The sequence below is a fragment of the Leuciscus leuciscus genome (genome assembly GCF_965113295.1).
Source record: "Leuciscus leuciscus genome assembly, chromosome: 7".
NCBI classification, from domain to species: domain Eukaryota; kingdom Metazoa; phylum Chordata; class Actinopteri; order Cypriniformes; family Leuciscidae; genus Leuciscus; species Leuciscus leuciscus.
Window position 1 is genome coordinate 16,765,384 of NC_138731.1, and position 25,914 is coordinate 16,791,297.

The 25,914-nt window shown below is 35.8% G+C and overlaps 1 protein-coding gene across 1 annotated transcript; it reads left to right on the forward strand.

Annotated features, from left to right (window-relative positions):
* Positions 1 to 1,436: 1,436 nt before the first annotated feature.
* htr1fa (5-hydroxytryptamine (serotonin) receptor 1Fa) lies at positions 1,437 to 23,013 on the forward strand. The gene is made up of 3 exons (XM_082175078.1): positions 1,437 to 1,652; positions 16,468 to 16,595; positions 18,230 to 23,013. The coding sequence occupies exon 3, from the start codon at positions 18,232 to 18,234 to the stop codon at positions 19,324 to 19,326; it is 1,095 nt and encodes a 364-aa protein (XP_082031204.1). The 5' UTR covers positions 1,437 to 1,652; positions 16,468 to 16,595; positions 18,230 to 18,231; the 3' UTR covers positions 19,327 to 23,013.
* The last annotated feature ends 2,901 nt before the right edge of the window (positions 23,014 to 25,914 follow it).

Below are 25,914 nucleotides of genomic sequence, written 5' to 3' on the forward strand. Positions count from 1 at the left end.
GCTGGTGAAAAATAATGCTGCATGGTCATGGAGAGGGCTGGGAACGCTATGTGAGACAGCGAGAGTGATTCTTTGGATGTTTTTGGAAGCTGCCCATTTAATTGGAGACATTTTACAGTTTACCACAAGCTAAATAGGGAGGATGAGACCAATTTACTCATAAAAAGGGCTCTACTTTTGCATGCAAAAAGAAAGTCAAAGGCCACTAACAGTGACAGACTGACCTTTTCAGCATTTACTGCTCCACTAATTAAATTTTTTCGCTTTTTCTGCATTTTCTGAAAGGCACATTGGCTGTTGAAACATGCTGCTTCTAGTTTACTCACATATTCTATATACTGGTGGATGGAAACATATGCAATATATGTGCATATATGAAAAGGAACAGTTAAATGCAGTTAAATTACAGCTTCTCTTATTGAAACTCTTTCTTTTAACTGTTGTATTAAAAAATTCAAGAGGCAAACTTATCTGAACTGAAATGAGGAATACAATTTTCCTTGATCTTTTGACATAAAAAAACATAATTGTACTTTGGAAAAAACTGTAACTTTCTGAACTCTTTAAATCCAGAAAAATTAAATTTGAAAATTGAAAAAAATAATAATAATTGAAACGATGGTAATGTGATGGCAACAACTAAAAGAGTTTTTGCTCTTAACCAAAATATCACCCCTGGGAAAAAAATTAATAATAAAATCATATAATATGATTCATATATCCTCAAGATGCTTTGCATTATTGTATCCCAGCCTTTCAAACACTTAGAGATCCATTGCACTATGTACAAACACAAAATGTCTCATTAGTAAGGCATTATTGAAACACATAAAGATGTAAAAAGACATTTAAAGGGTGATTACAAAAGAACATGTTGGTTTGCTGATGCTGACATTTAGCCTAGAATATTTCCAGTGAAAGTCTATGCAAAAAAAAAAAAAATGCCCATGAGGAAAACAGCTTATAAATAAAAAATAAAAAATAATATGACTTTTTTAATGTAAAAAGCAGAATTTTTTTTCTGTAATGGGTAAATTTTGGTAGGGTTAGGGGGTAGAATATAGCCTACAGTTTGTAAAGTATAAAATGCATTATGTCTATTAAAAGTTCCCATAAAACATGAATAATAATTTTTATTTTAGAGCTGTCGAGATAGTTTTCGCGGTAAGCCTAGGATACTTCATATTGCAAACGGCATATTTTTATATAATAATAATGGTTGTTTCTATAAATGTGTGTGTATGTTTATGTACATATTTTTGAAAGCAGATAGCTTACGAATAAAACCATTTATTGAAAGACAGACAGAGAGAGAGAGAGAGAGAGAGAGAGAGAGAGAGAGAGAGAGAGAGAGAGAGAGAGAGAGAGAGAGCGCTTACATACGGTGTAATGATGCATAATAGATCGCGATTACCAGGTAAAATGACATGTATCAAGCAGTCACTCAGGATAGCTCATTGACACAACTGTCCACGTGCGTCAAATATTGCGCGCGCACGGCGCCTAGTCGATCCTGGTTCAATGTCAGTATGAGCACGAGCGCTCTCGTGCGCACCTTTGAAAGACATTCATCTGTCTCATGAAGAGAAACATCACATTCCAGCGCGAGCCTTCTGGTGGAATGCCTTAATCTCAACACATCACATCACAGAGTAAGTCATTATTTCATTTTGTATACTATTTTGGTGTTTGAACAAGGTTTCTGGAAGTTGCTCTGATATTACGATGTAATTTGTACCTTTAAAGTTGCATCAAGTTTGCACTGTTGCCAGGTAATGGCTTGTTGCTAAGTGAATACTGCTCAAATAAACTAAATTGTTGAGGCATGGGAGTTTCAAACTCAAAATGGGCATATCTGCTTAAAGACGATGTGGTTAACAGTGATGATCATTTATCTTGCGGTATGTTATTTTTGTTTTTAGTCTCGACTCTTGTCTCGTGTGAACGGAAGAGTTTTATGAGACATGATTTTTTATCAGATTAAATCTGGTATCTGTCAATATCAAATTCTTCATCTGAGTCATTGGATTTTTTTATGATTTGAAGCATGCATTACACACATATGTGTGAAGGTGAATCTGTAATGAACAGGAGTGTGATGGTCATTATGAATGAATTACAGATACACAGTCATTCATCGATGCATTATTGGACCCAATCATTTTTTCAGTCTTATTCAAACTGATACAAACCTTCACGTGGATGGCAACATAAATCACCGATAACAGAAAAGGTGTCATTAGTTCTCTAGTGGTGCACAGAAAAAGAGACATTTTTCTTTTAAATAATTAAAACTTTAAGCTGTAAAAATAACCAAGACTCACTTGGTCATTTTTATGTCACTAATTTATTTTCCCACCACTTTGCTGCAAACTGTAGGATATGCTATATAACTGAAATGATTCTGACTGATGAGAGACAATAACAATAGACAGTATAGTGAATAGTGAATAATGAACATTGAAATCCACATTGTGTGTTTTTCTGATCATGTGAGCATGTTATTTATAATCGTGTCTAAATTTCACACGTTTCATTAGCATTTTGGCCAATTATGGGCAAATATTGTTTGCTTTAATTAGCATATTGGTCTCATGATCACTTGATACTTTGGTCTTTGTAATTTTTTTCCTTCTATGACATGCAAATTAATGATGAGGGTCTTCCTCGGAATCCAGAAGAAAGCCTTTATTTCAACAGATAAGATCACAGTGTGCATCGTTTAATTCTTATACATTCCTTGGTCTAACATTTTGATAGTTTATGTTAGAATTGGCAACTATTGTTTTCTTTCATTAGCATATTAACTGCTCACTTGATACTTTACCATTTGTTCTTTGTTCTTCCTTACATGACATGCAAATGATTGATGAAAAGCTACCTCGGAATCCTATCTAGAAAAGAAAAAATCCCGTGGCTTCATCCAGTGACTGAGGCACAATAACATATGTTGCGCAAGAGTCATTTGTCAACAATAACAGATACTGTGTTATGCACTGGCAACTCTCCACTCAGGAACATTTGTCAGCAGAGGTTTAGAGTATGAGGAGCTTATGGACTTTGTCTTGTCATTTCACACCAGTCTGAGTTTCTGTATTGAGAAGACTCGGATGCAGTCATGTGTTTAGACTACAGAAGTGTGTGGTGGACTGTGGAATCATCTTGGTATTTTATTTTTCTCACAGTGAACAAATTTAAATTATCCATGTGAATATTGTTCTGAATTGAAGATCGGGTGCATAGTTATATCAGGTTAGGTTATATTCAGGTTGTACAGGTTTTATACCTCCAAGGGGTTTACGGACACACACACTCACACACAGACATATGTATACACTGCCCGGCCAAAAAAGTCGTTGTTTGGATTTAAATAGGCAGATTGGATCATCATTGCAGTGATTATTATGTTTCATGTTATTCATTTGGCAACAGTTCTTCTAAAATAGATGGAGTGTAGCTTTTCATTTCTTAAACAACCATGTAGGAAGACTTATCATGGTCATATTACAGGATGACAATGTCAAGATTCATCAGGCTCAAATTGTGAAAGAATGGTTGGTGGAAGCATGAAGAATCATTTTCACACATGAATTGGCACCTCTGAGTCCAGACCTTATTTTTTTTTTTAGTCTTTGGGATGTGCTGGAGGAGACTTTACAGAGTGCTGGACTCTTGTATTGTCAATATAAGATCTTGACTAAAAAATGGTGCGCCTCTTGGTGGAAATAACATCACAACATTTATTTCCATACATTTGTATAAAGTTTCCATAAATAAGGGGGTTTTGCAGTGATCCCATTGAAGAACCATTTTGATTTCCCCAAAGAACCTCTCAGTCAACAATTACTTAATAGAACCCTTTTTCTTAGTGTGAAGAACATTTTAATAATTAAAGAACCCTTTTCCACAATGAAGAACCTTTTGGTGGATGGAAAGTTTCCACAGATGTTGAAGGTTCTTCACGGAACCAAAGATGCCAACAAAGAACCTTTATTTTTAAAAGTAAACAAGGACTGTAAGGAATAATTGACGACGAGTCATTGAATTATTAGTAAATAATGCACACCCGAGGTGGTAATGCAGCCACGACACTTTTTTTTTATTATTTAAATAATTGTATAATAATTCAATGGCCCAGAGTCAATTATTCTGCTTATACTACGGTTACCACGCCTCAAAACACGGTTCAGATGATTTATTTTTAGACATTTGTCAGGTTTTTGTCCTTAAAATGCACTTGTGTGTATAGGACAAATTTTTTACGCATTAAATCCCAAGCCTCTGTTGCTAATCCCAAAACATAATTTTAGAGTTTGAGCCGGTGTTAGCAGACTAAAAATGCAGTTATTAATGCAGTGAGAGAGAGAGATTAAGTGAATGTGAATTACGTTACAACGCCGTTATTACCTTGCTAGTGAGAAATGTCTTGTAGCTTTTAAGTTGTTAAACTATTATACTGACAAAATCATCAAAGCTGCACTGACGACATGTTCCCGTGCGAGTGTGTGTCCTTAGGCTACTGTATGTGTGTGCGTTTGTGTGGGAGAGAGAGCGGGAGAAAGAGAGTATGTGCTTTCCGTACATAATAAAAACGTAATTTTGTGGTAAAAAACATTTGACTAAATGTTTATTATAGCATGCTTACTATATTTATTTGCTTGGTCATTGTGGCTTTTGCGGTTGTAGTCTGTAAGGACCTTTGAAATAACTGAAATCATTTGGCGAGGTGATATAGAACTGAAATGCGGTCAAGACCTGGAACTACTTTAGCTGTGCGTTTCCCTGAAAATAATTGCACACCTTAGAACGTTCGTCAACCAATCAGATTCAAGCATTCAACAGCCCCGTAGTATAAAACTGTATAACTGAATCCTTATTCTCAGGATAAGGGTATTTTTCATACATGATCAGGTCAGGAAAAAATTCCACACATATGTTGGAATATGTTTACATATATTAATTACTAAGAAAATCAAATAATGAAGAAATTTTTAGTACTTTATCTTTTATATTTTTTCTGTTTTAATATTTCTAAACAATTTATAAGGCAGGTTTCGCATGACAACTTACTTTTTTTTTTTTTTTTTTGGAATAGTTCACCCAAAAATGAAAATTTCATGATTATTTACAACCCCCCAGGCCATCCAAGATGTATTGGATTTCTGTCTTCAGTCAAAGAGAAATGAAGGTTTTTGAGGAAAACATTCCATCTAATGCAATTCAATTGGTACCAAATTTTTGACGGTCCAAAATCCATATTTAGGCAGCTTCAAAGGGCTCCACACGACCCCAGCCGATGAATAAGGGTCTTCTTTAGCGAAACGATCAGTCATTTGGTCAAAGAAAGAAAGTCATATACATTTTGGATGGCCTAGGGTGAGTAATTGGCAAGACAAATTTTTTTTTGCGTGAACTATTCTTTTTAAACATAAATATTCACTGTTTTAACATTCTAATCTAAATCAAAGTTTATAACGGTTTAGTTCATACATTCTTTATTGAATAATTTTTAAATGCCAATGAAGATAGGCCATTGAAATTGTGGGCGGCCACTATTGTACTCTAACAGCAATAAGACGAGCCCAGAAATCAAGGCCTTCACATCTGCAAATACAGCTGTTATCTGATCTCATGTAATCTTATCCAATGTTATCTGATCTTTGAGAAGATAAAGATTGAACATCAGCAGGGATTAATGCCACTTTTGGCACGCTGCTCAGAGATGTATCTGGGTTATGTGGATTCACATATCTAGGTGTAGGAATTGGCGAGGCTAAAATCAATGAAGTGACTCCCTAGAGACATCTTGGAAACTGTGCTTTTACATGTATGTGTGCAACAGGACAAATTGTAGGCTGTGTCCTTGGTTACAGTACCAAACTGGTATTCCAGAAACGGCTGTTGTGACAAGACAGGGTAGCAGCCATGTCCATTCTCTTAGTGCAGGGCATTTTTGCATAGAGAACGTAATGCCCTCTACCTGCTTTGCATCACTTTGATCCAAATAAATGGGCCTGTTTAATATCTTATTGTCCGAGCACCTTCCCCATAGCTGGCATCATAAATGACAACAGGACGCATATTTTCCCATGAAGAGTCTTCTGAGAAACACAGCGGATGTAACAGAAATAGCATACAATCTCCAGGCATCTCTTTGAGTAAGTAATGTTAATTGCGTTTTGAAGTGCCTCAGCTCAAGTTTGGACATCACACTAACAAAGAAACAGGGACTTCATTCAAGAGGAGACCATTTATTTAATGGTTATTTTTTTGACACAAAGAATGCCAGATGTGCTCAGCTCCCGTCTCAGGAGAGTATGAAGGCGTATGAAGGCGCACTGCTGAAGATGTGCAGCAGTCATTAAAAGGATGGTTCATCCAATCCTCTTGCATGCTGCTCTCATTGTTTATGTATTCATACATAACATTTAAAGATACAAAATTTTTGTTTTTGTTTTTTGTATGTATGGGTAAATGCTGAAATGTACAATATTAATGTACTGTTGTATTTGTACAGTATACATTTTTACTAGAGGTGTAATGGTACACAGAAGTCACAGATCAGTTCGTACCTAGGTTTGGGGATCACGGTTCAATACGAGTTCGGTACTACAGGAAAAAGCAACAAATCCACAATGTTATGTTTATTTTCATTTACCACGCGCACCACTTCTGGATAAGAGTGTAGATTCACTGAATAGTGACGTACGTACCGTGACTGTTCTGGATGAATACATGTACCGTTACACCTAATTTTTACCATTTTGTTTTAGATCCCTTAAAGGGATAGTTCACTTTGAAATTAAATTTTGGTATGTTTTAGCTTACCTCAAGGGCATCCAAGATGTAGGTGTCTTTTTTTCCGCAGTAGTTTCAATTTTGATATTTTTAGGTCAAACCGTTCTTGTCTGTCAGTCATATAATGCAGGTCTATGGTCATTATCTCAAAACACAAGCACAGAGTCCAAATTAAAACACTTCCCCGTCGTCCAAATTAAACAATTCCCCATCGTAAGTACACATTGATGGCCTAAGACACGAAACGAGCGGTTTGTGTGAGAAAACGAACAGTTTTTATATCGTTTTTACCTCTTGAACTCAGCCACGTCCAAGTGATCTGAGAGCGCGGGCGGGTATAGATATATACAATAGATGTCGCCTTGGCTACTGCGAAACCGTAGCCAAGGCGACATCTATTGTATATATCTATACCCGCCCGCGCTCTCAAAAAGACACCTACATCTTGGATGCCCTTGAGGTAAGCTAAAACATACCAAAATTTAATTTCAAAGTGAACTATCCCTTTAACCCTTTCCCCCAACCGAAACATAACCACTTTTCAACAATATAAAGAACAAAACAGAGAAATATACAAAGACAATAATTTTTGTTACAATATACCATAAAATCCCTCTGCTTAACCTAATCAAAACCATTTCTTAAAAATACATTCAGCATAAAGAAAAATGTAACAGATAGACAGAAAGATACAATCACCAAATATTGTTGAATAAAGACTAAGAATTCATTCGGGAATTTTTAGATTACATGCAAAAATAAAATGGATCATTTTATGGTGCGTTTGTGGTGTATTTTATAGTCAGAATGAATGTTACATGATAAGTGATGTTTAAAAGGTTACAGAATTTTGAAGTGTAGTTGTCACGGTGATCTGTAGATGATCCAAACAAAGATGATGCAGAATGTAGAATACTTTTAAAGAACAAAAAGATTTATCAAACGCACTACACTTCACATAACATTAACTCAGAGCCCAGAACTAAGAAAACTGAAGGCTTAAATACAGAGGGAATGATCAACAGAACAAGAAACAGGTGTGCAACTAATCAGAAACCGCAACTAATGAAGAACTCGAACACAGGAAAAACAATGACAAATAAAACCATGGTTGTGTTTGAAATTTCCCCCATACCCTTAAACAGGGAACTATCTGAGGGAACAGCCATTTGTAGTGGTTTACGAAACCATAGTGGACGTTATTGAGTGCACTGATGAGATGAGAATGAGATTAAATAATTATTCGTTAACATTTGTATGTCTGTAAAGTTGTTCATACATATATAATTTAAATTTAAGATGCTGTCAATATGCCAATATTGTACGTTTTAGTGTCTATATAAATGTAAGCAAATGTATGTGTGGTAGAACCACTTTTTACGTAAAATACAAATGAATACTCCGTTGGCTTTCCGCCTTGATATGCAGTATCTGTATCTGCGGTGTTATGACCAGTGTTGGGAGTAACGCATTACAAGTAACTCGAGGTATGTAATCAGATTACTCTTTTCAAGTAACTTGTAAAGTAACACATTACTTTTGAATTTAGAGTTAATTTTTCAAACAAGTAGCGCAAGTTACTTTATTTTCTCATTTATTGACTGACAACTCTCCTGTCCCCATGTTGAGGGTAATTGTGAGTAAATCTGGAGTAATGTTAAAAGTAATAATCATCAATGGCGATTGTATTGTCTCGATGCTGCAATTTTGAACAAGTAGAAGTGAGAATGAGAGCTAAATTTTGGTCTGATCCTCACAGAAATCTTTATGACTTCAGAAGTATTATATAGTGTTATTTAATATAGTGCATGAGTCGTACAGACTGTTCATGATACTTTACTAGATCCTCATTCACTTTCGTTATAAGGAAATAAGTGGCGAGCATTTGACGATCAATATTCAGCATTTCTGTTCCACGGGGAAAAAAAAAGGTCATACAGGTTTGAAATGACACGAGATTGAGTAAATAATGACAGAATTTAGTTTTTTTTAATGAAGGTCATGCTACTTGATCTCCCACAACAAAGTTTTTCAAGAAAGAAAGCACGTGTTTTGAAGCAGCATTTCGTTCCCTCAAGTGCTGGAGGAAATAAGAATGTTCAGGGCACTTCATATTTGTGCTGCTTCATACAGTATTTGTCCTTGAAACGCCTGGATCTTTGTGCTTGCAGAACACAGTTTCAGTGGAATAGTTTCCATTTCATTCGAACAGATGACACATTCAGTTATCTCTCCGACTGCTGATTTTTGCCTTGCACGCCATAGCAAGCAACGCAGAATGTAGCTTGTAATTGAAAGCAGAAATGACGCATGGCTTCCCAGCTTTCAAATCTTCTTGATCTGTTTCTTAGTTCATCATTCTCAGAAACACCCTTGTTTTTTCACTCATCATTCATTCACTTTACGTAAGTAGAATTATTCTCAATTCTGTCGGATTTGATATTGCCCTGGCTCTGATGACATCACTCGTTATATCCCGCCAAGTGGCATCATTATCTTTTTTCATTAGTACCTGCTGTGAAGAGGAAGAGTATGTATTGAGCGCTCTCATCAAGCATGTCATTTTTAAACCCAGTGCTGAGAGGCTCCTCACTCAAAATGCAATTAGAGCTCTTTCTGGATTGCCTAGACGTCAACAGGTGCATCGAGTCATAAGTTTCATTCATAGTTTAACATCTTAGAAATGTAACATTTTAGAGTTTATACAGTTCATATCAAATATTGATGCGTGTTGCATATAAGCACTGCTTTGCTGAATCGCTCGGAATAATAGACTGATTTGCCTGCGGGTATCGCCAGCTGTTTTATGAGGTATTTGTCATTCAAGCAGAAATGACAAGCATGTTTTTCAGTTTAAGTCTTAAGTCTTCTGTTGCTATATTTATCAGTTTGTTTGTTTTCAACCAAGTGACAGTTACAGTGTTTTATACAAAGCCAGCTGAAAGTTGTCATTTTTTATTATGGGCAAACATTTGAACAAAACACTGTGCATATGTTTTTTCTGTAATTTTTAAAGGATGTATGAAGCCATTTCTCCTCGTCACATTAACCATAGACAACGATCCACTATCATTTGACTACCAGAAGCTTTCACAATCTTCATTTTGAACAGTATATCTAATTTAAAACTAACTTTTAGTGAAATATTTAGCATGTGCTGTCTTTATTTGAAATACTGTAAATTACATTTATTTTGATAGCTATTATCAAAATAAGAAATGTTATTTCTGCTTTATTACAACAACGAAAACCAGTATTAATAGTTTTAGTTAACAATAAAAACACTGAATGACATACTGTAGTAGAATATGGTTTGAGTTTGAAAATATTTGAGGAGCGACTTTATCTATAAGAGAACTATACATTCAACCAAAGTACATTACCTTCAAAGTACAGAAGGTTTCATGTCCGATGTTCCAATGCCAGGTACATTTAAATTCATTACATCCTTGTCTACACATATTCCTATTATTACATTATTTGAGACATTTTTATTATTCATACTCATGTGTGATTCTAACTAATCAAATGCTTTTTAATTGCAAGTGCTCCTCAATGAATAACTCAAAATCTTCTGAATAATCATGACAAGGCCACTGAACAGTGTTTGTTGAAAAATGCCTCATTTACAGTAGATTGTGATGCTTCTAAGAACTTTGCTCTCAATATTAAAAGCGTTAAATGTTGCCTGGTGCATCAAGTCTGATAATTGAATTGGAAATCGACGCTGTAAAAACTGCCGCAGTAAAAATGTATTAGATAATTTAACAGGACAATGAATGATTTAGCATGTCAAAAATGCTCATGCTGCGAATGAGATACGCATTTCTTCCAACGAGTTGAACGACATGCATCTGGCATCTGTCATTTTGGGTCACACAGTTCATTTAGTCCATGAAATGACATAGTCAGGTTACACTCGGCAGCCCATAAAAGACACTCTGATAGTGTTTTGTGTCTGTGTGGGTAAAACTGTTGCTGTTTATACATTTTATTAGTCATCGATCATGGAAAGACACATTATGATGCATTTTTGTATTACCACCTATATTATGATGATTGTAACCGATGCATTTTAAAGTACAAAACATTTTAGTTTGAATTAACATTATATTAGTTCATTATAAAGGCTGCAATGACTTGCAAAATATACAAACACTAAAATGCCATGCCATAATACATAAAACACTGTCACTGTATTTTTTAAAGTGAATATTTGGCAACTACAGTTGCCAGCATATATTTAACAGGAGTTTTTACAGTGCATCGGTTGATTTCAGGAATAAAATTCAAAATTTTAAAGTTATTTTCAGGAAGTTCCTCTACATAAATATTGCAGCATTCTTCAATGAAGTTCGTATGCCTTTTTGTATTTTTCTGACAACTTCAGCGTACTCAAGAGAATCTCTACAAAAGAGCGAGCAGAGAGCATGTGGGGTGAGACAGTGAACAGTAGAAAGTAAAAGGAAAGGAAAGGGGTAGGGGTAGGGGTAGGGGTAGGGGTTAGGGTTAGGGGTGGTGGGGTAGGGGTAGGGGTAGGGGTAGGGGTAGGGGTGGTGGCGCAATGGATAAGACACATGCCTTTGGTGTGAGAGACCCGGGTTCGAATCCACTGTGAGACACCAATGTGTCCCTGAGCAAGACACTTAACCCCTAGTTGCTCCAGAGGCGTGCGACCTCTGACATAATTAGCAATTGTAAGTCGCTTTGGATAAAAGCGTCAGCTAAATGAATAAATGTAAATGTAAAAGGAAGTCTGTTCTACTGAAGTTAAGAAGCACAAAAGATTTGCATTCATACAGATGAGGTAGAAATGCTTGAAGATTCAGTTGGAATGGATTAAATTCTCAAAATGTTACCCAAAATATATAGGCCTACAGTACCTGTATATACAGAAAAATATCAGCTTTGTATTTGTATTGACCGTATCACTATCATAATTGGAGTTCTGCAGCTTTTAGTCTTTATCTATTGGTTTTGAGGTCATCTATACTAGTGTTCATATGCACATTTAGATTTTTCAGTCTTTTTCTTTTGAGAAAGTGAAAATATGAATAGCACATCTTGCATTCAGAGGCATTTTGTCAAATAACATGCTGTTTAGTATGAGCATGTCTCTCCCTTTAATAGCTGGAGAGAGCCATCCATTCGCAATCCTATCAATGGAAGTTGCTTGGCTGGCACATGCACAAGCACCACAGGAGTATATGAATTGAATTCATCTGCGTAAATATCATGTGAATAATTACCTATGACATGTCCAAATGTTTCAAAAGGAAATACTGTTCGTGAGCTGTGAACTGTGAAATGGAAAACTGTGCTCGCCTGGTGATGTCATGAGGACTTTAAAGACTAAGTGAAACTTTTCTCATCAGTGAAGACTGTTGTCTGATCAATATAAGCAATTTAACAATGTGGCAGTGTGTCATTGAGTTAAATAACTCCATTAGCTGGTAGAATCAACAAAATCCTTTTGTTGAGAGCCTGATGTCTGGTGCTTAATAACAGGGGTTTTCGATCTTTTAGATGCCATTGACCCTTGATCATCCTTGTGTGATGGACCCCCATCCAATTCAAAAGGCATCTATCTTTTATAAACACCCAATTTGATCATTGAAAAATTTGCTTCTCTTAAGCTACATTCTGACTTGTTATGCAGCTTGAATCATAATGACACACTGTTCGTTCATTGGCCAGAGGAGAACTGGCCCCTTGACTGAGCCTGGATTCTCCCAAGGATTATTTCTCCATTCTGTCACCTGATAAGAGTCTGGATTCCTTGCCACTGTCACCTCTGGCTTAGTTGGGGACAGTTCAACAATATTATTGATCTGACTGCACTGACACTGTTGAATGAGAACTGAACTGAGCTGGACAATTACATCATTTTTTGTGCAGAACTGCTTTATAGGTGAAATGAACTAAATTAATAATTGAGGATCTTTGCAATGGAAATGAATCAACACTGAACTGACTTAAGCTGAACAACCGCCGAAATGCATCATTTTCCTGTTATCACCGTAAAGCTGCCTTGAAATAATCCGTATTGTATAAAGTGCTATATAAATAAAGGTGACTTAACTTGACATGAGAATTCGTTTCTGAATAGGACCTGGTTCAAAACTCACAGATCCAAGATCTGCCGTAACCGACCACCTTTTTTGGGTACGATGAAGGATGCTGGGGGACGGGCTGGGAAGCGCTAGCCAGGCTCCGCACGAGGAGCACCAAAGGGACAACTGACGTACCTGCAGAGGGGCAGCGAAGAGGAGCGCTGGGGGAACTGCCAAACCACACCCAGTATGGCCAAGAGACTGAGGAAACTACTCTTTTATTGAAAATGTGGGTACAGCTGGCTCATGGAACAGAAATAAACTCTTTGAAACTCTTTTAATCTTGAAACATTAAAGATTCTCTGAAAATGAAGATTCTCTGCCTGGCCCACCGGGGAAGGAGTGATGCGATCACCATCTCCTGGTTAAGAGCATCTCCCTCCATTTCTGGGCCGCCCGTATCAGGGGCGCTTAAATGGATGCTCGGAGGGCTCCTGCGGAGGGCTCAACGTGGCAGCCGCAGTGGCGTCGAAGCCGCAGGGGCCAGCCCGCTGTGGCATCACGCCAGGCCAGGATGTGCTTGATGGCCTCTGTTTTCTTTTGGACTGCCGAGACCTACTGGGTAAAGTCCACAACAGTGTCGCCAAAGAGGCCACCTTTGTGAGACGGGGGCGTCGAGAAAGCGCACTTTGTTGGCATCCCGCATCTCTGCAAGGTTCAGCCAGAGATGGCGGCTGTGAACCACGCGCCGCACCCAGACTTAAATAAGAAGTAGACTTTACAGAGTGCTTGACTCTTGCATTGTCAAGATCTTGACCGAAAAATGATGCACCTAACATCACAACATTTATACATTTTTGGCCAAGATCTTGTATTGACAATACAAGAGTCCATCACTCTGTAAAGTCTACTCCAGCATATTCCAAAGACTTTCAATGAATTTAAAGGGGTCCTTGATTTATGATTTCTTGTTTTAAATTTTTTTACCTAAGTTAGTGTGCCTAAGTTATACAGTGCTGTTTGAGCATAAACAACATCTGCAAAGTTACAACCCTCAAAGTTCAATGCAAAGGGAGATATATACTTAGACTACAACAAACGGCTGGTAGGGACTACAACGAGCTTCTTCCCGGGTTGGTGACATCACAAACCCTGAAATTTACATAAACCCTGCCCTCAGGAACATGTAACATAGGGGGTGAGGCCATGTTGGGCTGATTTAGAGTAGAGGAAGAGTTGTTGTCGCTGTTTTTTACACCCTAGAAAATGTTTATCCTAAAGCTGACGAACTAGGAGAGGTTAACATTTATTTGAACACTGTTCCTGATCATTATAACCCCAAAGTTTATCTGTGGGCTGCACATTTTACGGAGAGAAGAGCTTCCAGAAGAGAGTACAATGCAGGCTATACGCACAAAAGCTTCTCCTGAAAGACGTAGCTATTCCCATTTTGTTGGGACAATCTGTTGTTTATAGATCACAACTTGTAAGTATGTCTTATTATTTGTAGTTGTGTTTTCTATTAACAGTTCCAATTATAAGCTTTATGTAGTTGCTATGATAGCTATGATGTAAACCAAGGGCAAAGCTTTGCCTCTGCTAGCCTGCTAACTAACATTACAGTATTGATGTAGTGTTTACTTTAGCTTTTGTAAGCTCTTGCTTTTGTAAGACTGTTCACCGCCCCTGGAAAATTATCCATGATTTTGTGATCGATTATTGTTTGTATTACCATAGTTTTCCGACAGATATGATGGATAACATCGTATCTATAAGAAAATTACAAAAAACACCACCATACCACTCTGAAACGTCCTGTGAAATCCGTGCTTGCAAAGACCGTGCTTGAAATCCGTTCAGCACAATCCTCTTGTTTGTTAACATTGTCAGGGTCTTAATTGGGCTCTAAATGATTTGAAATTGACGCCATTGTTAATATTTACATCTGAGTAGAGCTCACGGTTATGAAGGGGCATTTCCCTAACACACGCTAAACACTGCCAATCACAATACACTGGGCCAGCTAACCAATCACAGCACATTTTGTATTTAGGAAGGAGGGGCTTCCTTGAAAACGGACTGGGGAGGGAGGAGCTGTAATAATGTAAAATATGTGGAAAAAATGGCTCTTTTTGAACAATCAAGCATGAAAACATATTCTAGTAGAAACATATAGAAACATATTCTAGTGCAAAAAAATCAAGACTTCGTAAAAGGGCATAATAGGACCCCTTTAAGGTCTGGACTCAGAGGTGCCGATTCATGTGTGAAAATTATTCTTCATGCTTCCTCTACCATTCTTTCATAATTTGAGCCTGATGAATCTTGACATTGTCATCCTGGAATATGGCCATGATGTGTCTTCCTACATGGTTGTTTAAGAAATGAAAAGCTACACACTCCATCAAATAGGGTTAGAAGACCTGTTGCCAAACATATAACATGCTAGAAACATAATAATCACCACAATAATGATCCAATCATAGACTGGAGCATTTGTCTATTTAAACCCAAACAGTGATTTTTCTTTTTGGCCGGGCAGTGTATATTACAACAGTTGCATGTCCCTAATAGTACTGCAAGCTATTGGGGTTATTCATGGTCTGCTGTAGTAATTTATTAATGCTTTTACACTTTTTCCTACACAATTTTCCTTTTAATATTTGATGGTTGAAGGATGAGTAAAATAAATGTCATCTCATTGTACCCAGTTTTTTAAAGTGCTTATTATTGCGTTCGAAGAGCAAAGCTTTAGCTGATTGTTTACAGTTCAACAGAAGTTACTCCCATGATTCGCACAAGCCGTCATGATGTGTAGGAAATGGTGGATACTTTTCATATAAAAGAGTGAATTATATATACACATACATGCATATATTATCTATGAATTATTCCTTTAACTGTATAACCTGAAACAGTTATCAAATCTCATTCTGTGACAATGAAGATAGATCGATAGATCAATAGATAGATATATATATATTAGCTTTATACAGACAAACTGACCTCACATCAAAAGTACTAGACTAACATCATCTCGCTGCTGACAGAGAAAGAGCTTGTGGAGTGTTAAAAATTATTTTTTGTTCTGTATTGTAGCTCTGGCCTTTCCCCATGAGTCTCTATGACAACCATATCCTCACATCCAGTGCTAATTCACATGCAGCCACACTGTGAGCATGTAATGGTGTGCTTTAGTACTACGATTTTTATTGCTCACTCTCACTCTTTTATCCTCATAGTGTGTATATTCAGTGGATACATTTTATGCTCTGTGGTGCTGACAGTAGCAGATTCTGAAAAAGACCTCAAACCCAACACAGGTTCAAAGAACAGACGTAAATACCTGATACCCATAATGGAAATGAGCTCGCAGTTCAAATTCAAAAAAAAAAAAAAAAAAAAAAAAAAAAGGGATCCTGTGAGACCTTTTGTCCAGGCAGTGAGGCTTTTTCTCAAGCCCAATTTCCTTTTCCAATTTCAGATCCGCTTTAGAGAAAATTATATTCGTCTTTTATCAATGGTCTCAGCGGCAGTCAGTCACAGCACACTCGCATGCTCTGCAAGGACAAACTTCTTTTTTACATTAACACTTTTTAATCTTCATCCCTTTCAGATGCTTTGTGGAAAATGCTGGCATGTAGCACCATGGTCAAGATCTCCGAACACAATGCTGTGATGACGTGCAGCTTCTTTAATGCTCATAGACAGAGGCAGTCAGATGAATAAGCAGCACTTCTACAGGTATGATCAGTGAACAGCCATGCATGATATTTCAATAGAGCAAACCAGGTGAACTCGGCAGTGTTCCTCAGTGAAAAAACTGAATGCAAGAGACCACAATCAGGACATGTTTACTTTATTTAATGCCCATAAAGGCCACTAGATCAAATGTATCTTGATACATGACTCACATAGCACTGTAACACTATAACTCAATTCATTTCTGATGACTTGGTGGTTCAATAAGTGAGACGTTTGTTAGAATGATTCAAAGTGATGACTTAAAAGCTGGTGTTTGGGATTGAGTGTGAACACAATGCAAAAGAAAGATGTGTTTTCGTTTTATTACACACTATGTTCCCTTTGATACATTTAATTGCATGCAGTGTATTTCAAACTTAGTAACTGGTTAGAAAATAACTCTGTACTTAATTTAGTTGCACCATTAGTTCATAATCATAAGGCAAGTTTAATCTAGCAGGTTGTAATGTGTAGTTGCATAATGAAATCTGCGTTCATTGATCCAATAAGAGGCCTACGAAACCGTTAACAGAAGTAGCATTGAAAAGCAGTGCGTGTCAGTTTATCTTGTTTCAGTTGATGTTTAAATGTTGTTTTGATAAAAATTTACATTTTATATGTTAGACATAAATGATCATGCAATCTAATAAATACTCTCTAATAAAACAAACTAATAAGATATTATCAACATAATAAATCTAACTAATCAAATATGTAAATAATAAATATCTAAAAACTCTAAGATCTAAGATAAGTCAGGGATAATCCACGGCTAGCTGTGCACTAAACCATTTTAATCCACGACATGGAGGCAAAGAACTGCCCGATGCGAAGCCTGCTTATTCCATGGTCATTTGCCAGCATTGACAATTTAAGCTGTTATTGATGTTTGCAGGGTAATATTTGACCGGAAGGGTCAAATTTATGGTTATTTTTGTCAGTTATGGCTCGTTAGATCTAGCATTCTGCCTGCTTTGAATCAGACAGAGATAAAGTAGTGCAGTAAGATTACATTTATTTGAATGAATGAATTATAGCATTTATTTGAATTAATTATCGAGAGAGAGAGAGAGAGAGAGAGAGAGAGAGAGAGATGAGAAATGCGTACCTGCATCTGTTCTGCGTCTCTCTCTATTAACAATGAAGTTTGATTACTTCAAAATAGCAATGTTACCCCCTCGTTGCTGAGAAATATAGTTATTAAATAAGTTATTTGGAAAAAGTTCCTGGGACAAATTGCTCCGGGTAATTTCAGTGGAAACGCGGCTTAAACCTCTTCTTAATCTTATACACTATCTTTCAAAAGTTTGGGGTCATCAATATTTCTGTAAAGAAATTATAAATTTTTACTAAGCAAGGCCAAGGACACATTAAATTGATCAGAAGTGACAGTAAAGACATTTACATAGTCATAACAACATTTGCAACACTACAACTGTATTTGAATCATAATTAAACTAAATCGAGTTGAATAATTACACTATCTGAAATTAGCATAATACTGCAACGCTCAAACACTCATTTATGCAACATCTAGGCTAGCATACACACAGCTGGTGCAACCGGCCCCAAGTGAACACATCAGCAGATGTTTTATGTCACGTCTGAGTGATTCTGCCTGTATTCTGTCCTAGGCATGGATCCAAACAGCACGTATGGACCTAATCCCACAGACGGTCCCAGCAAAAACACATGTGGCGTGATTCTTCTCTCCCTCACGCTTTCGCTTCTGGCCGTACTGACCACGGCGATGAACTGCTTGGTCATCACAGCCATCATCGTCACGCGCAAGCTGCACCATCCCGCAAACTATCTCATCTGCTCTCTAGCCGTGACCGATCTTCTGGTGGCCGTCTTAGTCATGCCCTTCAGCATCGTCTACATAGTGAAGGAGACGTGGGTCATGGGTCAAGTCATGTGCAACATCTGGTTAAGCGTGGACATCACCTGCTGCACGTGCTCCATTCTGCACCTGGCGGCCATCGCTGTGGACCGTTACCGCTCCATCACGAACGCCATTGAGTACTCGAGGAAGAGGACATCCCTACGGGCCGCCGTCATGATCAGCATGGTGTGGCTCCTCGCTATATTCGTCACTCTCCCGCCAATGCTGTGGAGACAGCAAGAGGAAAACGTCTGCATCATTAAGCACGACAGCATCGTCTTTACCATTTACTCCACATTTGGGGCTTTTTACATCCCGCTAATACTCATTCTCATTCTTTACTACAAGATTTACCGAGCGGCGAAGACTCTTTACCAAAGGAGAGGGGCAAGTTGCCTCAAGAACTCGGAGACGAACGGACACATGCTTCCCAAGTGCAGCGACAGGGAGCCGACGAGCCCCGACACACTGAGCCCTCCGGAGAAATCCATGTCTGAACCCTCCACCGAAGGCGACAGAGTGCGCATCGCTGCGAAAAGCCCAAAGTCTCAGTCTTGCAGGGAGCGGTCCGTCAGAAGACATCGCATCTCGAGTACGCGCGAAAAGAAGGCCGCCACCACTCTCGGACTCATACTAGGGGCTTTCGTCATCTGCTGGCTGCCGTTCTTCATCCACGAGGTGATCGTTAACGTCTGTTCGTCCTGCACTCTCTCTCCGGACATGGCCAACTTTCTGACTTGGCTGGGATATCTGAACTCTCTCATCAACCCTCTGATTTACACCATCTTTAATGAGGATTTCAAAAGGGCTTTTCAGAAGTTGATCAAGTGCAAGAAATATTTTTAACGCCAATGGAGGAATTACGTCACGTGCGCTGAAACAATTACAACATTAAAAAAATATATATATACAAAGTTGAAAGAACTTAATTAAACTGAGGAATTTTTCTGCACTTTTAAATTTTCTTTTAACTTAAATCTATTTTGTTTGTTGTTGTTGTTTTGTTGTTGAGACAATTCAATTTTGTCCCTAAAGGTCAATTCACACCGTACAGACAAGCGCCAACAAGCAAGTTGGCCGTTGGATTTAGAATTTTATGAATGTCATGTTTACACTCCCCCAACAGACACCATAGATATAGAACGTACTTTTTTAACGGTCACAATGTTACTATGCTTTTGGGAAACAGTCGTGACTAGTTGGTTAGATTCTTCAACGATGCATCTTAAGCAGATTTACATCACTGTAGGGGAAACGCACTCCCGAGTGGGATTCAAATTTGGGTTGCTTACCATGCAACAAATCCGAACACATTCATTGTCTGAAGAATTGACTCTAATTTATTTTAACTCAATATTACTGTTATATTAATGCATTATACAATTATAATTTTTTTTTACATTTTTCATTTTACCAAACATTGGCTTGATCAATATCAGTAAACAATATCAGTTATCTTGTTTTTTTATTTGATCTTGAGTTCTATTGATTTTTTTGTTTAACCTGGCATACAACAACAAATATTCCTATTTTAATTTATTAGAGTACTGAACTACATGAGATTAAGAGCCAATTAAATTATTCATGTAGTTTCAATTCAAATGGATTCTATTTAGCAAATTTAAATTTAAACTGAATACAAAGACAGTTGAAATTAAACAATAATAATAAAAGTATTGAAGAATTGCATTTAACTCATTTTAATTGACAAAAATGTAACAAAAGTTTTTTTTTTTTGGAGTGTAATACAAAATAATTACAAATAATCAATAATTATGGCATAAGAATGACTTTTCACTTTTCATACATTTTCATGAATGTCTTGTATTTAAATCGGTAGCACTATATTTTACAGTCCATTTACATGTACATATTATGTACTTATTATAACTGGGTAATAACTAGGTACTAACCCTGAACCTACCCCTAAACCTAACCTTAACCCATGTAGTTACCTTACATTACCCAGTACTTTCTTAGGTAAGTAAACTAAGTACACATACTGTAAAATAAATCTATATATGCAACTAGACTAGTTAGACCTGAACTATATTTTTGTGGGTTTTAACATTATAGATTTCAAACAAACCTTAAAGTTGGTGTGCGAAAATCATGTTATTTTTCATACGATAAAGAAATTCAGGGTAACAATTTACAACGAGGTCCCATAGTTAACGTTAGTTAATAAAAATACAACTGTTCATTGTATAGTTCATGCTATCTCAAGTCCATTGAATTAACATAACTTTTGATTTTAATTTGATGCATTGGTATATGTTGAAATTAACATGGTTAATAAATGCTATAGAAGTATTTCAATTGTCAGTTTATGTTAACTAATAATAGTTAACTATTGTTAACAGATGGACCCTTATTGTAAAGTGAAACCAAAATCCGTTTACAGCACATCAGCATAAATATTGAGCCATGAATTTGTGAAATGTGGCGCCGACAAAGTTTAGATAATAAATATGACATGTAATATATGTAGATGGAATAAAGCACAGGCATACAATTAGAATTATACTACCAGTAAAACGTCTGGACACATTCGACTGATTTTATGTTTCTCGTGATCTTGAAAAACCCACAATGTAAAATTTTTACTGATCAATAAGTTATGACAACATATGTTTTTACATTGATTTTTAACTCATCAAAATAAGTTAAGACATTTTCAACTTTTTTTTATAAGTTATACAAGATTCAACTCATTTTTAAAGTCAGTTTAATGTAATTTAAGTTGAAATTACTTAAACATCCAAGTTGATTGTACTTAATTTAAAAAAAATGTTTACAGTCAGTGCATTATTTCATAGTTTTGATGACTTGTGTCAAGACTTTTCACTGGTACTGTACATTACACAAACAATGGAATTGTTTATTATTAGATACTTTATGCATTTGGGCGTCTGCGGTAAATTTGTTAGGCAAATATGTTGTGCATTTGTTTATTTCTTTGTTAAGAATGTTACTGTATGTTTTATCTGATAAGACTTGTGTGTTTACTGAAGTTATAGTGAGACCAAAGATGTGAACAGAGAACTTAGTTTCACTAAAGTAATTAATATATAATCTTATAGAATCTGATGATCGGATAAGGGCCCATGAAGTACTAAATATTTGTACTGATACTTATAGTGTACATATCTGTTGTTCATGTTAATAAATGTTTTGCACAATATACAACATATATTGATTGTACTGATTATTATATAATGTGACACACCAAATCCTGAATCATAACAATTTATAATTATAAAAAAGCACAAATTGTAACCGGTTACACTATTTTAGGGTGACGTTGTTACAGTGTAATTACACAGTTAGTACTGAGTAATAGTTATTATCTACATGTACTTACTATAGGGTTAGTTACTTGTAATTACGCATCATTACTGTTATTACGTAACATGTGTAACATGACACTGTCACCTTAAAAAATGTGTTACCTTTCATTCTGAAAATTGTTGACTCAAAACTTTAAACAAAGTTTAACCAGATTTCCGACAAATGTTGTAGCATGAAATGTTTAATGATTTTATACATGTTTTTATACTCATATTTTTCTTGTATTCAATTAAAACTGATGCCATAACATCCTGTCATCCCTTTTTACCTCTGTCTCTTCATGAAATCTTTATTTTTAAAAGACATTTCATCTCATAATGTATTAAAAATAATACAATGGCAATGTACAGTGGCTTATATTCAGATCATATTCAGACTCTAAATTGCTGTTTTTATGTCACACAAAATGACACCAATTCACTGCGAGTCAGAATCGTTTTAGAGAATGGCTTTGTTTAGACAGTTCGTTTCAACCGGGAGGTTCATCAAACTGATTCACTGTTTTGTTTGAGTCATCACTCAAAAGTATTCCCACAAGTCCACAAATCACATTTGACACCCTTATTTACATCCAAATTGTGTTTGTGCCTGTTAAACACCACTCAGTTTTGTTGGTGTATTAATGTTATCTAATGATAATGAAGTAAAAAAAAAAAAGTGCATCTAGCTATAAAAGGGTATTTTGATAAATACAGAGCAGGGTTATAATCGTTAACTAAAACTAGCTATTGAAAACGCAGAATAAAGCTGAAATAAAATAAAGTGAAGCTGAAATAAAATAAAATATAGCCTAAATATTAAAAAAAAACTCACACTAAATGAAAAATTCTGCTTTGGTATTAAACTGAAATAAGTTTCATTTGAACCACTAAAATTATCAACTGGAAATAAATTAAAATTAAAACTATAAAACTAGATTGATGACAAACTTAAAGTTTTGAGTTTTTAAGATTTTACTCGAAGTCAATAAAATGTTAAGATGTTCCAGCACACTGGTAACATGTTTTATGAAGTTGTTAGCATATTCATTGGTAACATGTTTTAAGTTGCTATAGCATTTTAACACGTTGTTAACACGTTGCTAACGTTTTAGCATGATTTACTGTATACGTTACAGGCATGTCTCTTGCGTGAGCCATTGCTAGCATATATGTTCCTTTCACATTGTTAGCACGTGTCTATTATGATTTAACACATTGATTACATGTTCTAGTATGTTTCTAGCATAATTTAACACATTGATTACATGTTCTAGTATGTTTCTAGCATGATTTAACACATTGATTACATGTTCTAGTATGTTTCTAGCATGATTTAACACATTGATTACATGTTCTAGTATGTTTCTAGCATAATTTAACACATTGATTACATGTTCTAGTATGTTTCTAGCATAATTTAACGCATTGATTACATGTTCTAGTATGTTTCTATTATGATTTAACACATTGATTACATGTTCTAGTATGTTTCTAGCATAATTTAACACATTGATTACATGTTCTAGTATGTTTCTAGCATAATTTAACACATTGATTACATGTTCTAGTATGTTTCTAGCATAATTTAACACATTGATTACATGTTCTAGTATGTTTCTAGCATAATTTAACACATTGATTACATGTTCTAGTATGTTTCTAGCATGATTTAACACATTGATTACATGTTCTAGTATGTTTCTAGCATGATTTAACACATTGATTACATGTTCTAGTATGTTTCTAGCATGATTTAACACATTGATTACATGTTCTAGTATGTTTCTAGCATAATTTAACACATTGATTACATGTTCTAGTATGTTTCTATTATGATTTAACACATTGATTACATGTTCTAGTATGTTTCTAGCATAATTTAACACATTGATTACATGTTCTAGTATGTTTCTAGCATAATTTAAAGCAACAACATGGAACTTTTCCTCTGCGGTCGCCCTACAGGTTGGAAGCGGAATTGTCCATTACCGCTGTCGTAAAATGATTTACGGTTACTGTATATGAAGCATGCAGATTTTTTTTCATATGGGCAATGATAATATTATTAATCTTCCCCCTTTCATAATTTATACATGTTTAGTAGACTAAACATTTTAACTCAAACATTTGAATTTTGCATGTCGATTGCAATGCTCAAATCTGAACGAGAATGATAGCGATAGCATCCTAACCATCTAAAACTACCATGTTAGGGTTTACTAGCTACCAGATTGATAATTCGCTCATCTACTAGCTGATTCATGAAGATAAATAAATGGAGGACCAGATAGTTTCCGTAACGTAGCCAGGCAGACAACCGATTAGAAAAACTAAAGATAGTATGCAAGCAATTTACAGTTACTTACTAGTTCAACAGCATGACGGCCAAGTCAGCATCAGTCTGGTAACTCTCCTCCTCCATAAGCTAACGCCAGCGAGCAAACGCTCGACCAATATTGATCCTCGTCCTGCCTTTCAGTTTATCACTCTCCCTTTTCCTCTTCCGACTCTACTCCGACAAAACCTTGGACTTCTTACGTTTCGCTGCTGCTTCAGCCATGACGAAAACAGACGTACGAAAACAAACGCGCTGGTTGGTCACATTTGAGGAAGTGGTGGGCAAAGTGACGTATGCCGTAAAGCAGTCGAATTTTGTAGTTCTTTTTGAGCGCTGGTTACTACCCGCACCCCGAAGTTACATAGTGCCAGTAAAAGCGATACAGACCCCGTCAGGCTCTGGCAGACGTCTCATTCAACCTATTGTAAGTCGATGTACTATCACAAGGGTCTTGGAAATATATTATGAAGGTTGAAAAGTTACATGTTGTTACTTTAACACATTGATTACATGTTCTAGTATGTTTCTAGCATAATTTAACACATTGATTACATGTTCTAGTATGTTTCTAGCATAATTTAACACATTGATTACATGTTCTAGTATGTTTCTAGCATGATTTAACACATTGATTACATGTTCTAGTATGTTTCTAGCATGATTTAACACATTGATTACATGTTCTAGTATGTTTCTAGCATGATTTAACACATTGATTACATGTTCTAGTATGTTTCTAGCATGATTTAACACATTGATTACATGTTCTAGTATGTTTCTATTATGATTTAACACATTGATTACATGTTCTAGTATGTTTCTAGCATAATTTAACACTGATTACATGTTCTAGTATGTTTCTAGCATAATTTAACGCATTGATTACATGTTCTAGTATGTTTCTATTATGATTTAACACATTGATTACATGTTCTAGTATGTTTCTAGCATAATTTAACACATTGATTACATATTCTAGTATGTTTCTAGCATGATTTAACACATTGATTACATGTTCTAGCATGATTTAACACATTGATTATTACATGTTCTAGTATGTTTCTATTATGATTTAACACATTGATTACATGTTCTAGTATGTTTCTAGCATGATTTAACACATTGATTACATGTTCTAGTATGTTTCTAGCATGATTTAACACATTGATTACATGTTCTAGTATGTTTCTAGCATGATTTAACACATTGATTATTACATGTTCTAGTATGTTTCTAGCATGATTTAACACATTGATTATTACATGTTCTAGTATGTTTCTAGCATAATTTAACACATTGATTACATGTTCTAGTATGTTTCTAGCATAATTTAACACATTGATTACATGTTCTAGTATGTTTCTAGCATGATTTAACACATTGATTACATGTTCTAGTATGTTTCTAGCATGATTTAACACATTGATTACATGTTCTAGTATGTTTCTAGCATGATTTAACACATTGATTACATGTTCTAGTATGTTTCTAGCATAATTTAACACATTGATTACATGTTCTAGTATGTTTCTAGCATAATTTAACGCATTGATTACATGTTCTAGTATGTTTCTATTATGATTTAACACATTGATTACATGTTCTAGTATGTTTCTAGCATAATTTAACACATTGATTACATGTTCTAGTATGTTTCTAGCATAATTTAACACATTGATTACATGTTCTAGTATGTTTCTAGCATAATTTAACACATTGATTACATGTTCTAGTATGTTTCTAGCATGATTTAACACATTGATT

What these genes read in the sequence shown, in the direction of transcription:
- htr1fa (XM_082175078.1), top strand. Translation starts at nt 18,232, where the DNA reads ATGGATCCAAACAGCACGTATGGACCTAATCCCACAGACGGTCCCAGC.